The sequence below is a fragment of the Onychomys torridus genome, chromosome 4, assembly GCF_903995425.1.
Source record: "Onychomys torridus chromosome 4, mOncTor1.1, whole genome shotgun sequence".
In the NCBI taxonomy this organism is placed as follows: domain Eukaryota; kingdom Metazoa; phylum Chordata; class Mammalia; order Rodentia; family Cricetidae; genus Onychomys; species Onychomys torridus.
In genome coordinates this window covers 99,451,688-99,467,141 of record NC_050446.1, presented here as the reverse complement: position 1 = coordinate 99,467,141, position 15,454 = coordinate 99,451,688, and the positions used below count along the sequence as shown (strand labels likewise).

General features: G+C 42.6%; 1 protein-coding gene across 1 annotated transcript in view; it reads right to left on the bottom strand.

Moving 5' to 3' along the window:
- Slc12a1 (solute carrier family 12 member 1) overlaps nt 1–15,454 on the bottom strand; it is an 80,122-nt gene that overhangs the window by 48,061 nt on the left and 16,607 nt on the right. The window contains exons 5-10 of the mRNA XM_036185040.1: nt 15,039–15,134; nt 12,708–12,847; nt 11,561–11,671; nt 10,668–10,779; nt 8,340–8,467; nt 3,624–3,708 (exon numbers count right to left, since the gene is read on the bottom strand). Coding sequence (XP_036040933.1) covers nt 3,624–3,708; nt 8,340–8,467; nt 10,668–10,779; nt 11,561–11,671; nt 12,708–12,847; nt 15,039–15,134 — 672 coding nt within the window. The remainder of the gene's footprint in view (nt 1–3,623; nt 3,709–8,339; nt 8,468–10,667; nt 10,780–11,560; nt 11,672–12,707; nt 12,848–15,038; nt 15,135–15,454) is intronic.

Below are 15,454 nucleotides of genomic sequence, written 5' to 3'. Positions count from 1 at the left end.
ATATTTCCTAACTAGCCATAATATTAATGATCAGACAGTCTCATTTTGTTCTGTTTCCTTATTTTCACACACTTGAACTTTCCACTATTTTCTATTATAAACTCTGTAATGATGAATATCTTTGTCCATTAACTTTCTCTTCTAAATTTTAAAATATTTCTCCAGGGTAGAGTCTCAGAAACAGAATTGTGAGCACTTAAAAAAAAAAACTTTATCTTTTAAGATGTACTTATTTGATGTTTATGTGTGTGTGTATGCTTTGTCTGCATGTGTTTATGGGCTCTACATATGTGCCTGGTCCCTGCAGAGGTCAGAAGAGGGCATTAGGACCTCAGGAATTAGACTTAGTGATGGTTGTGAGTTACCATGTGGGTGCTGGAAACTGAACCTGGGTCCTTCTCAAGAGCAACAAGTATTCTCAAGAAGAAAAAAAATATGTTATTGGTTGTAAAATGGATGGAATGGAAATCATTATGCTAAGCAAAACAAGCGAGTAAATATTGCCAGTTTTTTCTCATATGTAGAATTTAGATTTAAATCTGGATCTCTATATGTGTGTATATCTATGTACATTCCTACACAAACATACACATATACACATACACATGCACATGATGTGGAAGTAGAAGGGGACTAAGTGGGGAGAGGAAGGATAGCAAAGGGAGGGAAAGGAGAGATAAGAAAGTGCTGTGGGAGGGCAAGGATGAGAAAATACAAAGATGTGTTGGGGGATATTTGATCGCACTGTGAACTCCAAGTTTGCATTTGGTTAATTAAGTAAAATTAACCTTGGGTCAGGAGGCTCTGTCAGCAACTAGTTGACAGAAAGTAATCATCAAGCACCAGAGGACATCCAGGAGAGAGAGAGACATGTGGTGGTATTGTGTTCCCCAAAATATTGTGTGTTCCCCGAAATAAACTTATCTGGGATCAGAGAACAGGTCGGCCACAATATTAAACATGAGGATAGGCAGTGGTAGGTCACAACTTTAATCCCAGCTCTCAGGAGGCAGAACCAGGCAGATCTCTGTGAGTTCAAGGCCACATTGGAAACAGCCAGGCTTGGTGACACTTGCCTTTAATCCCAGGGAGTGGAGGCAGAAAGAGAAAGATTATATAAGGCGTGAAGACCAGAAACTAGAAGCATTTGGCTGGTTAAGCTTTTAGGCTTTCAAACAACAGTTCAGCTGAGAGCCATTGGGATGAGGACACAGAAGCTTGCAGTCTGAGGAAACAAGACCAGCTGAGGAACTGGCGAGGTGAGGAAACTGTGGCTTGATCTGCTTCTCTGATCTTCCAGCATTCACCCCAATAACTGGCCTCAGGTTTGTTTTTATTAATAAGACCTGTTAAGATTCCTGCTACAGAGACACACACAGGAAGTAGTAGGGTGGGATTTGGAGTGGTGCAGCGTTTTCTGGTTTGGTGGAACAGAAGTACGGGTCTTCCATGGATGCCAGCAAGGAGAGGGTAGCTAGTTGCTACTCAGCCTCTCTGAGCTCACAGGTTTTCACCCCAGCCTTTGAATCTTGAGTCTTATTCATAATTAGAATGATAGAGATTAGTAAAGCTACCTTTAGTGGCAGCGACAGGGCCGGTGCCTGTGGGAGCAGAATTCTCGCTAGGCTGAGACATGAGTGGCCAGGCCACTCTAGAGAAGCAGGCAGGTAACTGTGGAGTTGCAATTGCTGCCTGAGACAGCAGTAGACTAAGGTGCAACTATTGTGTTGAAGTTAAAACAATGATGCATATGAATAAGATGTCAAGGAAATGAAGCAAAGAAAAAAGACGGAGTATATCTTTTAATTTTTTACTTTCCTTATGAGTTTTTCTGACTATAATCTCTGCCATTGTGTATTTAATGGTGATTGAAATATATGGATATAATTGTAAACTATACACAAGGATTTAAATAAAAAAGATAGGTTCTTTGTACACCAAATGCTAACTAACTAAGCTGTTCATCTGCCTCTCCTACTCCACTGTGGGTGGCCTCTTATTCATTACTACTACCATTAAGACAGCCCCAAGGTGGCTCATTGGTCTGAGGGTATGATTTTTGCTTCTGGAGTAAGAGATCACTGGTTCTAATCCTTGATAAGCTATTCCATTAGGAGCTGAGGACATCGCTCAGTCAGTGAAATGCTCACTGCACATGTATGAGGACCTTTATATGAACCCCCATAACCCACGAAGAGCCAGGCATGGTACTATGTGTCACTGTGCTCCTATGGTGAGGTGGGAAGGGAAGACAAGTAATTCCCTAGAAGACGACAGGTCACAAAGCCTGGGGTGTACAGCAGTCAACAACAAAGAGACTGTTTTAATTGAGGGTGAAGACAAGGACCTAGACACATAGACAGACACACAGACAGATACTTAGAGACAACAAGAATTCTTTAAAAGATAGTTCCTAGGGGTGGAATTCCCAATGCATGTCATCATAGCTGTGAGCCTGCTACCCTCTATGTACACACTTGGGATTATGGCTGTTGACTGATTAGAAAAATTATCCACCTAGATTTTGCCTCTTTGTACTGTTCACTTTACACCCAACCATCTTTTTGGATTCACATGTTTTGTGACCTTCACAATAGATCTGTCCAAAGTCCTGAGCCACTGTTAACACTGATTCCCATGATGGATGTCTTCCTCCCCTGCCAAAGTACAGACATGTAACTAACTACTCATTCCCTCAACTTTTCTGTTTCTTAAACATACCCAGGTTCACTTAAAACCACATTTGGAAGAGACAACCTCAGACAGCCTGAGTGCTATTCTAAAGTCATTGATGTTCAAACGCATTGAATCAGAAATGGTCTACCTGTGTAACTCAGCTCAGAATGCCACAGGGCAGTGAATGACCTTACCAGGTACCTCAAAAAGAAGCAGCAAGATAGGCAACAGTCAGCTTTTTGCTTTTTTGGTTTTCTTTTTTTCTTCAGAAATCAATTTAAGATATATGGACTTTCCCATATTTTCTTATAGTAAGCAGAGGACTACTAGAGTTTATCATTTGGTCAATAGGCCATCAAGCTTCTACAGCTGTCCAGCCTGGGCCTGCATTCCTCACTGTGTACTGGAGAGGGTTTCTTCTCTGCATGTTGGAAAACACGTCCCTTCCTTTCCCACTATGACATAAGCATGTCAAGGCCCTAAGAGAAGGTATGGTTGCAGGTACAGGTAGAGCCAACGCTTGCCTTGTGAGGAGCTGGAAAAGGCACATGGGCATGCTCTGCTCACCAAGAAGCATGGGGCTGGCTTCCACACTGCTAACAGCTGGGCTGTTCTGATTTCCTGGCAGCTTGTGTCAATGACACTTCCAAGTTAGAGATGAGGTAGTGTGAATTCCTCAACTTTTATAATTTCCTTTGCCAGGTTTGGGTTTTGTTTGATTGTTTTTTTCTACTTTGCTCTGTTCTTGTTCTCACAGGGCAAGAGAGCTGAGTGCTAGAAGTGACAGCTTTCTCAGCAGTGCAGTCACCAAGGGTGGCAAGGCGGGCCTGTTTTAGACCAGGGCATAACCACAATTTGATAGGCTCTTTTATGTTCCATTGGAAGCCATTAGACACAAAGAACCACTGGGCTCCCTGAAATTCTGACATTAAACATGTTTTACTCACCTACACAAATAGCAACACCTATGTAGGCAACAGTGGTGATGAAAATGGCCAGCATGGTTCCTCTGGGGATGGCATCCTGGGGATCCTGTGAAAAATTATGCAGAGGAGAAAACGGAACTGAATAATAACAGAGTGCTAGTAGTTATTTTTGTATTTTCAAAATGTTAAACTATGCCTCTGAAGGCAAGCTCTAAAGAAACTATCTAGCAAATGGAAAAGCGAACAGTCTTTGGACAGAGTATTTAGAGTAAATAATGGAATATAAAAGTTGGTGCTGCATATAAACTCACAGAGCTTGCACCAACCTGTACCAGATGGGGTCCTAGAGCTGAAAGGAAAAGTAGACATATGCCCACATCCCTAACCCAGAAGCTATTTCCAATTGACAACCACTTACAAATGAGAAATTAGCTTTCTCCATGGGAGTCTCACTGGGGAAACAAACCACTCTTAAGGGTAGGCTCCATGTGCACCAGTAAATGGCCAACAGAAAATGAACTTGATGTCATCTTTGGAGGTTTTTGTCTCATGGTAAGTCAGGGTTTTTTTATTTTTATTTTTATTATTTTTTTTTGCCTTATCTGTCCTTTGAGTATATATATATATATGAAATGACTTCCAGTTTGTGTTTTTATGGGATTCTTATGTGTGTGAACATGTGTATCTCTGTGTCTATATGTGTTTCTTGTGCTTTTTCTTTGGCTCTTTTTTCTTGCTTGGTTATTGTGTCCTATATTTGCTTGTTTTTGTTTATCTTATTGCAGTACATGTCATTTTATTATTATTCCTTAGATTCCTGATTGTTTTATAAGGAAAGACAGAAAGGGAGTGGATCTGGATGGGAAGGTGGGGAGAAATTGGGAGGAGCAGGGGGAGAGGAACTACAATCAGAATATATTATATAAAGAGATCTATTTTTAATTAAAAAAAGGAAAAGAGATTCTATTTTTAATAAACAAATCAAACTGTTAAAAAGAACAAGACCAAACAAACAAAACCTCAGTGCTGAACTGAAGAGAACCCTCCCTTCTAAAGAGAGATGTTGTAGAAGTAGAACAGACCTCTCTCTCTCTTTCTCTCTCTCTCTCTCTCTCTCTCTCTGAATCGTATGAAGAAGTATCAGACACAGACATATCTAGCATGTTGACAATATCTGGGCATATGTATGTCCTATACTGAGCTTAGACTTGTCTTTAATTAAAACAAAGAAAGCAAAACAAAACAAAACAAAAAACACAGTTCTGGCCGAGCAAAAAGGATCATCTACTAAATTCTCTAGTCTCTTTAAAGTTTTCATTTCCACAAGTAAGCTCAGTAAAGAGGCAAGACCAACCCCATACCAGAAAATGAGCTTTTTCTCTTGCTTATAAATGTATGTGCACACATTGAATTGAATCCACATGATACTTAATTTACCATGTTATACCTTGTTTTGGAAAGGATTGGTAAATTATATCAAACTGATTTCCAAGCAGCATATTGGATTATATTTAATTCAATTTAAGAAATTATTAAACAGATACGTTGATGCATGATTTTCTTATACAGGCAGTTATCTGGAATTCAGAAAGAGTCAATAAATACTGAACAGAGAAAAGTAGAATCCCAGTAGACAGTGGTGTCCCAGCTGGGGGACACAAGTCTCATCAATACACATGAGCAATCAATACAGGCAAATGAAGTTGGAGCAATTTTTTTCTAAATTTAAATATGATGATCAAGTCCACTGAAAAGGTCACACTTGGTGACTGCAGACACAACCCAACCACTGGAAATTGTGACTTCACCAAGCACATCTGCAGCACATGGGTGCATTGGAACCAGCTTTATGCAGCCACTAACCCATATACTCCAATTCTTTTAGGAACATCTGTATATCGGGATTTTGCTGGTATGAATGTACCCAGCCTCTTCCTTCCATGCTATTGTCTCCAGAGCAAATGTGAAGGTGTGTGCAGTACAACAGCTCCAGGGAGGGAGGCGAGGGCAGGGTGGCTGAAATGGGCCCTACTTAATCTAATTCACATGATGTTTTACCTTTTATTTTATTGCTTAAGAATTTATTGAGAGCTGGAGGTAGCTCAGTAAAGTGTTTGCTGTGTAAGCATGAGGGTCTGAGGTCAATTCCTAGAATCCATGTTTTTTAAAAAAATACAAAAACAAAAGCAAGTGTGGGGCACACTTAGAATCCCAGCACTGGGGAGGTGAGACAGGTGGATGCCTAGAGCTCACTAATCAGCCAGTCTAGCCTGGTTGATGACTCCCAGGTTCCAGTGAGACTATGACCAAACCAAACCAAACCAAACCAAACCAAACCGAATGATGTGTAGAATGACCTGACATTGACCTCTAGCCTTCACAAGTACACACATATGTGTATATCCCAACATGTGAAACACAGCCCCACAAAAGTTTCATGGGATCTGGGTGGAGGTGTAACCAGCTGAACTGGAGCATAACAGGATAGGAGGTGGAGCGAGAAAGGCACTCTTGTGACACAGACTCGAAGTTGGCTCTCCCTGGCAGCTGCCTCCTATAAGCTCTAAAGCTGCAGAGTCCACCTTACGTCAGGGTGGACTTGATCCTACGGCACTAATGGGTAACATATGATGTCAGTGTGTTGATGTATGAATCTGTACTATAAGATAAGACCAAAACGGGAGTGTTCAGTTTTGCTGCTGACAGAGGGTGCTTGGGAATTTGGCTCATTCTTAGTTTTCACCCTCCTCCAGAATTAATCCCAAATCCAAGCTACTTCTCCTTTCCATCATTAAAAGTGCCCCCCAGCCAGGACAGAATATAAGGAATTAATTAGGTTTCTGCTTTTTTGGGTCTAACAGCCAATCCTAATTTTGCATCTTAGAAATATTTCCCAAATCTTCTCCTAGACCTGGATTTTCAGGGCAGCTCCTGTCCTGCTCTGGCTGTTGCACACGGGATCTCAGGATGGGACTCTGTGCACCCATCATGCTGTTTGTGGTCACTCTTCCCTGCAGTGTGAGGAGCTGTCTTGAGAAGGAGTCAGAGTCTGGAAGCAGAGTATTCATCTCTATCTCCATATATTGAACAAACAATGTTTCCTAAATTGAACTGACTTGCTTATTATTAATTATTATTATAATTATTCTGGTTTCACCCTCAGAGAGAAATCAAATCTAGACATACAAAAGTTTCCTTGCCGTTGTCCAGAATAGTTCACTTTGGGAGCTAACACGTTTGGCTGCTCTGGCTTTTAACTACGCTCTGACATCTCAGATAATTTCACTTTTCATTTCCTTTTTCCCTGGGCCTATGGGCTGTTGGTTTCTCCATCTGCTGAACAGTTTCTCTGTCTGTCTGTCTGTCTGTCTGTCTGTCTGTCTGTCTGTCTCTCCTCCCTCCCTCCCTCCCCGAGTGCTCCTGCTCCCCTGCACACTTCCTTAGATTTCTTGCCTCTCTTTTACACCTACCTGGGTGAGTTCGTCCATGCAGTGGCTTCCAGGCCTGCCTTCCTGGAGCTCCAGATGCCCTTTGCTTCCCAGATGCTTTTGCTGTGATGTCCTACTTCTGTTTCAACCCCATTAGCTAAGCCTGAGGCTCCTCTCCCTCATCTACTATGCTGTGAAATCAATTCAGTGAGGTGAAACCAGTGCTGGAGGACAGAATCAGATAGAACAGATGTGGAAACATCGGAAGGCATTGCTTGCATTTGGTTGTGACCTATGATGCTTTCTTACTGCGACTTAGGGTAAGAGAATTCTTTCCATTGCTCCTAACTCTAACAAAGGAGGCCATCTCCTGCATAGCCTTCATTCAGGCCTTAGGTAAGATGAACTGACTAAGCACCTTGTTTTTAAGAAGTCTAAAGAAAGCGTAAGATTTTCCAATTTAAAAGCCTGTCTGTAGCTTCTGGGAGCTTAAATCAGTGCACTGATACTTTCCTAGTTAGTGAGAAAACAGAGGAGTTCATAACTAAATTTCATTAAGAGAAGAGAGGAGCTGAAATGTTTTGCACAAGTTCCTGACTTTCTGAGTTTTGACATGACCTCTCCCTGCCGCTGTCTGCTCAAGAATTGACTGTGGCAGTGAGGTCGCTAGCATAGTGAATCTAAACACCTTAATTCACTAGCTCAGTCAGTATCTGTTGAGACCGTGCTCTCTTTGAAGACACGCAGTGAACAAGCCCAAAGGTCAAGTCCCCACTTCCACAGAGTTTGAGCGTCTACAGCACTTCCTTTCCTGTGAAGATGGGAGGCCTCTGGTCTCACCAGGCTTTCTCCAGTTAATGATCAAGAGACTCCCTGCTGTACTCAGGCTTCTCATGCCAGACTCTGCTCACTTTGCTATTGCCGAGTTGGTTTTGTTTTTCCTCAAATGTCTTGTATTCTTAGTCATTATGATTTTTTAAAGGAAAAGGATGATTCTGATAGTATGTCACTAAAATATGTTCATTTTATTGAAAAATAACTTCCTGTGAATATACTCTGATTTTGGATGCCACTGAATATGGGTTTTGGAATTATACTATATTATCAAGAGCCTAGATTTAAAATTAAAGTGGAGGGAGAGAGAGAGAGAGAGAGAGAGAGAGAGAGAGAGAGAGAGAGAACAACCAAGAAATCATGCAGAAACCTTCACTCTTGAGTCTCTGGGACCTAAGTCATATTCAGTCTGTACAGCTTCTCATGCTACCAACAACTACAGTCCAGCCACCAGGGCTACAAAGGAACTACATACCTCCAGGTCTCCAGAGATGTTGGCACCAGCCAGGATCCCAGTGGCAGCTGGGAAAAAGATGGCAAAGACAGAGAAGAAGCCTTCACCCTTTGTGAAGCTTGGCCCAAAGTTTTCTGCAAATATGGATGCTGAAATGCAAGCAAAAGGAACATCATCCTGTTGGGTTTTGTCACACTGTAGAAGCCTACGTTCTGTGTTTCTAAATGGAAATAGATCCTTAGAATGGAAACAGACTTAACCCTAAACTGTTGGCTACTGTTCCCCAAGTACCAAGGTATCTATCATTTTAGATACACGTTTAGGTCTTAGATCTCTAGACAGCTCGGAAAAGGTCATTAGAGACCACGCTTGTTTCTTTTCTTTGAATACAGAAGAAATAGAAAAAAAGGGATAAGGAACTCTTGCAGAAGGAAAAACGAGTCTCCTCCGGTGGGGTCTCACTGGGCACACAAACCACACTCATAAGAGGCCCCATACCGAGCAGCGGCTGGTCGATACAAAACAAACCCAGTGGTAGTTTTTGTGGACTTTTGTCTCATATTGCTTTGTTTGAATTTGTTTTTGGTCTTACAGTTCTTTTGCTTGTATAGTAAGGGTTTCTGATTTTGTGCTTTATGGGTTTTGCTTTTGTGTGAGTCTGTGTTTTGTTGTGGTTGTTTTTATTCTGTTTGTTTGCTTACCCGTTTTCTAAGGAGAGAGAAAGAAAGGGCATGGAGCTGGGTGGGTGGGGAGATGGGTAGAATTGGATTAGAGAGAAGTTTTGGGGGAGGGAAAACTGTGATCAGAATATATTTTTGCAGGAGCTTGTTAGTGCTCTCACAAACATACTACACATTCCCCCTCATAACCACATTTTCACATGTATGTATCTTTAAGCAACCTGCCTTTCCAGGCCTTTGAGAAACCCCAACAGACCTGTGGGAGGGAGGCCGCACTGTAAACTTGCTCCTAAGCTTTCTGCTCCTCCTCCCAGAGTTCCGGTCTTAGGTCCTTACACCAAATTCTCAGAGAATGAGAATGGTGAGGCGCTTTGTCCATAGAGCAACACTGACCTGTAGGTTGTCACCAAATCTCTTGAATGAAAAGAAAGCAATCCAAAGAAAAGACAGGAAGGAAGAGAAAGAGGAAGAAACCGTACAAAGAAAGGAATCTGGGAGGAGAAAGGGGGAAATGTTGGAAACATCAGAAGATGTAGAGTGGGGGGAAAAGACAGAAAGGACAGAACAGTAAAGCCCGAAGCCAATAAAGGAACCACAATAAAGAGCTGGTTTTAAAAATGGGGAGGGGGTCACAGGTACTGATAGCTGAATACATAATGAAGCAAATTTTATATATATTTGTTTTTTGAGACAGGGGTTCTCTGTGTAGTTTTGGAACCTCCTGGATCTCACTCTGTAGACCAGGCTGGCCTCGAACTCACAGAGATCTGCCAGCCTCTGCCTCTTGAGTGCTGGGATTAAAGGCGTGTGCCATGGCCACTCAGCTGCAAATGATATTTTTAAAAACCTCAGCTGTGTATTGAGTAAGCTAGAATAGAAATTGGAAAGTAGAAGAAGTGGACTGGGGAGAGAAAAGTCAACTTCACATGCTATGATGTTACCACAAGGAAATACATACGTAATTCACCCATCATTTCTTTTAAGTGTGTGTTTTGCCTTGTATGTATGTATGCATACTGCATGCATGCCTGGTGCCTACAGAGGCCAGAAGAGGGTGTTGGGTCCCCTGGAACTGGAGTTAAAGATGGTTGTGAGCTGCTGTGAAAGGCTGAGCAGTCTCTCCAGTCCCCTAACTCATACTGCTTGAAAGTTTGACAGTGATCTGCAGCAGGTTATGTCCCAGCAAGGCTGGATGCTACAACGTCTCCCAGGGAGACAAGGGGACTTGGTCTGACGTAAGTGCTCAGCAGCGGCTGATTATTTTCCCAGCTGCAGGTTCTATTCCTATTGTAGTATCATCTGTTCCTATTGTCTAGCCACCAAGTGATGATCCAGAATTCAAGGATTTACAAGTGACCTTCTCATCTTCAACTGAAAAAGATTGACTTCTCAAAATTACTTTTAAATTTTAAATACTTTACATATTTCCTTTTCAAAGTTTCCTCAGGAAGTTATCATTATTAATCCAGTGGGGAAATCTGAGAAGCAAACAGGATATGTACAACCTGTTCAGCTGCTAACCAAGAGTTGAAACACAACCATGGCTCTCCTGAATCCAACTCTAGCCCCTCTCCTGGACTACACTGAAGTTCTGGTGGCTGGAGATGGGTGAGCAAGGTAGCAATGGGGGAGAACAATGTAGACACATGAACTGATTAGCCCCGCCTACCTTGGTAGTTGAAGAAGCCTCTGGATCTCTTCTCATTGTTGGATGGGATGACAGTTCCAATGAAGAAGTTTGCAATGGCAATGAGAAGGATGACCAGGAGGATCACTTGAGCCTGAGACACCATAGGAACAGGGAGGGCCAAGTTAGAAGTAACCATGATATGGACATTCTCACAGCCGAAGCTTAATATGTGGCCCTGCTCTCTGCTCAGGGCTTGAGGATGAGACCTGGGTTCCCAGTGTTCAGTGCTGCTGGTCTGGACAACAGTTGTACATGAAGATGCATCAACTTTGCTGCCTGTGTCACCACAATGGCAGCAAGCAAAGTGACACATGGCCCGATGACCTGGTACATAGCCTCGAGTCTTGACCAGACTTGGTACTTGTCGAGGAATATTGTTTACACCATGTGAAGATGTGTTGCTATAACTGGTTTAATAAAAAAAACTGAATGGCCAATAGCTAGGCAGGAGAGAATAGGTGGGACTTCCAGGCAGAGAGAGGAACTTGGGATGAATCTAGGCACATGAGAGATGCCAGAGAGACACTAAAAAAGTTGGATATATGGTATAGAGGAGAGGTAACCAAGGTATGTGGCAATGTAGATGAATAAAAACAGGTTAATTTAAGTTATAAGAGCTAGTTGGGGACAAGCCTAAGCTAAGGCCAAGCTTTCATACTTAATAGTAAGTCTCAATGTCATTATTTGTGAGCTGGCGGCCCAAAGGGAAGTCTGACTATGGCGACTTAGTGGTATATCCACCTTGCATGTACTTATGCCTTCTGCTGTAATGGAAGGATGACAGCTGTTCATTGTGAATACAGTGTTCCTTTTGCTGTGATTAACTCAGGGCTTGGCCAGCACTTGTTACAGTATTATTTAGAGACACTCACCTTTGCTTCCCACTCCATCCCAGCTACTGAGATTCCTAGCAGGATCACCACAGTGATGGAACCGATTATCCGGATGTCATTGGTTGGATCCACCATCATTGAGTCACTCTCCTGTGGGGAGGAAATCACTCAAATGATTAGTGATAGCTCTCTGCACTTAGTGGTTTTTATAATAATCAACAAGAAGAAAAGATAGTGTACGCAAATGCCTAGGGGCATATGGGATAATAAGAAAATAAGTATTTGTAAGTTCTGGAAGGCAAAAAAAATCTAATTTTACTTTATCTGTGACATAGGCCTTTGATAGGCAAGGCTAGGGGCTAGAAGGTTTAGAAATTCCTTCTAGTCACAGCTTTGGGAGATATTGCAGCACTGGCTGAAAGTATGTATGTCCACACCTTTTGTATTATGTTTCCACAAAAGGACTAGCCTCTTTCATGTGCCAAGGGGAATTGTAGAAGAATAAAAATGGGCGGTTTACAATATGAATATTGGAAAATAAGTGTTGTTCAACTTAATAACAGAGAACATAAACTCAGTAATACACCTCTTGAAGAGAACATACCTTAAGAAATACACAATATGCTCATTGATTCATATAATTTCCATATAGACATACTTTCACCTAGCAGAACTCAGCTGGGCCTTTAAGGTGAGGAAGCTGAGGAGTTACCACACTGCATAGGCTCTAAGGGCTTGTTCCCAGAGTACTGGGTAGGGAGCTTAGCTAAGAGAGGCCTCATTTCTGCAGCAAGTTGTTCTCATGTTTGACCTTTCTTCATCTTTGGAAACCTTGTGAGCAACGGTGGTGTGCCTACAGGAAATGATGCCTACCTTCTACCTGAAGCTTCATATTCTACACACTCCCCACACGTATCCTTTTTATCTGATCTGCATGGAACGTGTGTGAAATGCACAAAGCAGTAAATTAGCTCGACTTTCCGCTTTAGAAAATAAGCCTCAGATGTTGAGGAAAGTGGGTCTAAAGTCTCCCAGATGGTGGGGGGAGAAGTTGAACTCAAAGCTGGACCTTCTGACGTTCTCCCTGACACTGAACTCTCTTCCTCATATCTGGACATGAAGCTATCCCCTAGGGCCCTGTAAAAAAAGGTTGAGTTACTTTGTCTATACAAAGGACTTTCATTACCTTAAGGAGGTCTACCACAGTCTCCGCAAACCCCACCACATACATAGCGACAGCCACTGCATTGGCAAAAGCAAAGATCAAGCCTATAGACCCTCCGAACTCAGGCCCTAAGCTCCGGGAAATCAGGTAGTAGGCGCCACCTGCAACAAGAGAGCAGCGTGTGTCACTGGAGGAGATGCCAAGATCTCCCGTCTCTATGGTTAAACTCCAACTGTTAATCACCCCAATAAGAATATTATGGATTCCTATTCATTTTATAAGTCCTATGTCATCATAATGAGTATTGGTGGTTAGACCTGCCTTGTACTTTATACATAGTCTGAACAATACATGCTAATAAAATTCAGTCTATTGAAACTTACAAGTTAGAATCCTGATTTAAATTAATAAGTAATAACAATAAGCTCTACCCAAATGCTTTGTCTTTTAAAAAAAATCATTAGAGTATCCAAATAAATAATGTAATTGAAGTAAAGTTTTAGATTCAAAATTTCCAGAAACCGACAGACCAGGGTAGAAAATGAAATGGTAGAACTCGTCCTTTTCTGGTAATTATGGCACAAACCTGTTATCCTCACCCTTGGAGGTGGAGGCAGGAGGATTAAGTCTTCAAGGTCATTCTTAGCTATAGTAAAATTGAGGCTAGCTTGGGCTATATAAAGCCCTGACTCAAAAGAACAGAGCTGGTTTTTTTTTTTGTTGTTGTTGTTTTTATTTCTGACTTCCATTCTATTGCATGAAGTTTTCTGGTAGCTAATCTGTAAAATGAGCAGCTGTATCGAGGTGTGTGATACCCACTCTGTAAAGCAGCCTCGTTTTCTGGCTTTAGCCTAATGAAGCTTGAATTCCCATAATAAGGATGCGGAGTGGAAAGAAAATCCGGGGGAGGGCTGGGAGCCCGTGTTCTTCCTTGAACACTAAAGAATAGCTTTGTGTATGTCCACCCATTTCGGTGACATGAAAACTGAAGGGGACCACTTCAGAGCTTAGAGCAAGTGACTGACACTAGAGTAGTCTAGATGAGGGACAGAGACATTGTGATGACTTCTTAGGTGGAGCTAGTTGTGGGAGTCTGCGAGTCAACATGGGACAAACAAACTTGGAACAAAACTGCCTTTTGTGGAGGAGGAGCTGTGCTCAGTATAGATAAGTTCTCAAAATGGAACTTAACTGGTAGAGCAAATCCCTTAACTTTGCTCAACAAATTGGCTAGACAGTTACTTGGGCCTAACAGTCAAAACAAGAGACAGATGCGGCTGGAGAACTGACTCCATGGTTAGGAGCACTTGTTGCTCTTGCAGAGGACCCAGGTTCAATTCTCAGCCCCCATGTGGTGGCTCACGACCATATGTAATTCCAGTTCCAGTGGTTCTGACGCCCTCTTCTGACTGCCTCGGGCACCAGGCACACACAGGGTGCATACGCATAGATACAGACAAAATACTCATGCACACAAAATAAAATAAATCTTTTTTAAAAAGCAGCTGACAATATATAAACTGGGAGAGGAGACGTGTTATGGGTAGGGTGACCTTTTAGAAAGCTCAGAGTGGGGCTTAGCGGGGCGGGGAGCAGGGTGGTACTCATGCCTGCAATCAAGGAATTGGGAAGGCTAGACACGTGGATTGTGGTGGACTTAAGGCCACTCTGGCCCTGCAGAGTAAGATGTTGTCTCAAAACACCAAAACCATGCTAGAGATGGCTCGGTGGCTGAGAACGTGTATTGTTTTAGCAGAGGACCTGAGTTCCTAGCACCCAAGTCAAGTAGCTCACAGCCACCTGTACAGAATCTATTGCTGTCTTCTGACCTCCTTTAGCGCCTGTGCTGATGTCCATACCCTTGAGGCACTTAGGACAGTGACAAACTTCATCTGCTTTATGTTCTACCCCGGCCTGCCTGCTCCTGAAAGCATGACAGTAATTCATTGTTTCATTCATTTACTTTTTAAATTTTCTTTCTCTTGATGTTTTCCAATAGAAGCAGAGTGTTTGGGGAGAACCCGAAGGCTGGGTGCAGGAGTGTTGGCTGTGGGGGAATTACCACCATGAGGTGGGATGTTGGGGTGCACCCAGCCTGAGAGGACCAAGGTATCGCTCACCTGGTACTGAGAACCCAATGGGATTCATCACAGGAAACGGATCAAAGGAGCCCTTTCTCCAGGTCTCTTCTTGTTTGAGAAGAATTTTACCTCGTTATCTGAATTTTGCTTTGTTTTGTTTCAAGTCTCGGGGGCCAGTTAGTAACATAAAATCTTCACAATCAGTTATTAAACACCGCTAGCCAGGAATGCAACCAGAGCTTAATAATCACAAGTAAGTTAGTTGGCTTACCTCCTCGAACTACTCCATTTGTGCAAATAGCAGACATAGAAATACCTGTGAGTGTCGTCACTACTACGCTCAGGCCAATGATGATGACTCCCAGACCTGCAAAACCCCCAACAAAGGTGTTTGACTCCAGTAGGTAGAGAGATCACCATTGCTTCAGGAAGTATCCGTCACAGAAGGTCAGTCTCCCTGCAGAAACCTGAAATGTTCTAATTGGTCCCATTCCACGACAGTGTAGGAGGCACCTGAAATGCACTGTACTTTAAAACTGCAGCCACACTGAGAAGTCACCTCCTGAGAAACATCAGCAAGAAGACTAATCTGGAAAATAAGAGCTTTCCCAAGGACTCCGCACATCTGGAGCAGGACCTGTAACGTGCCAGGATGCTGTCAGCCGTGACCTGGGTGAACTTGGACTA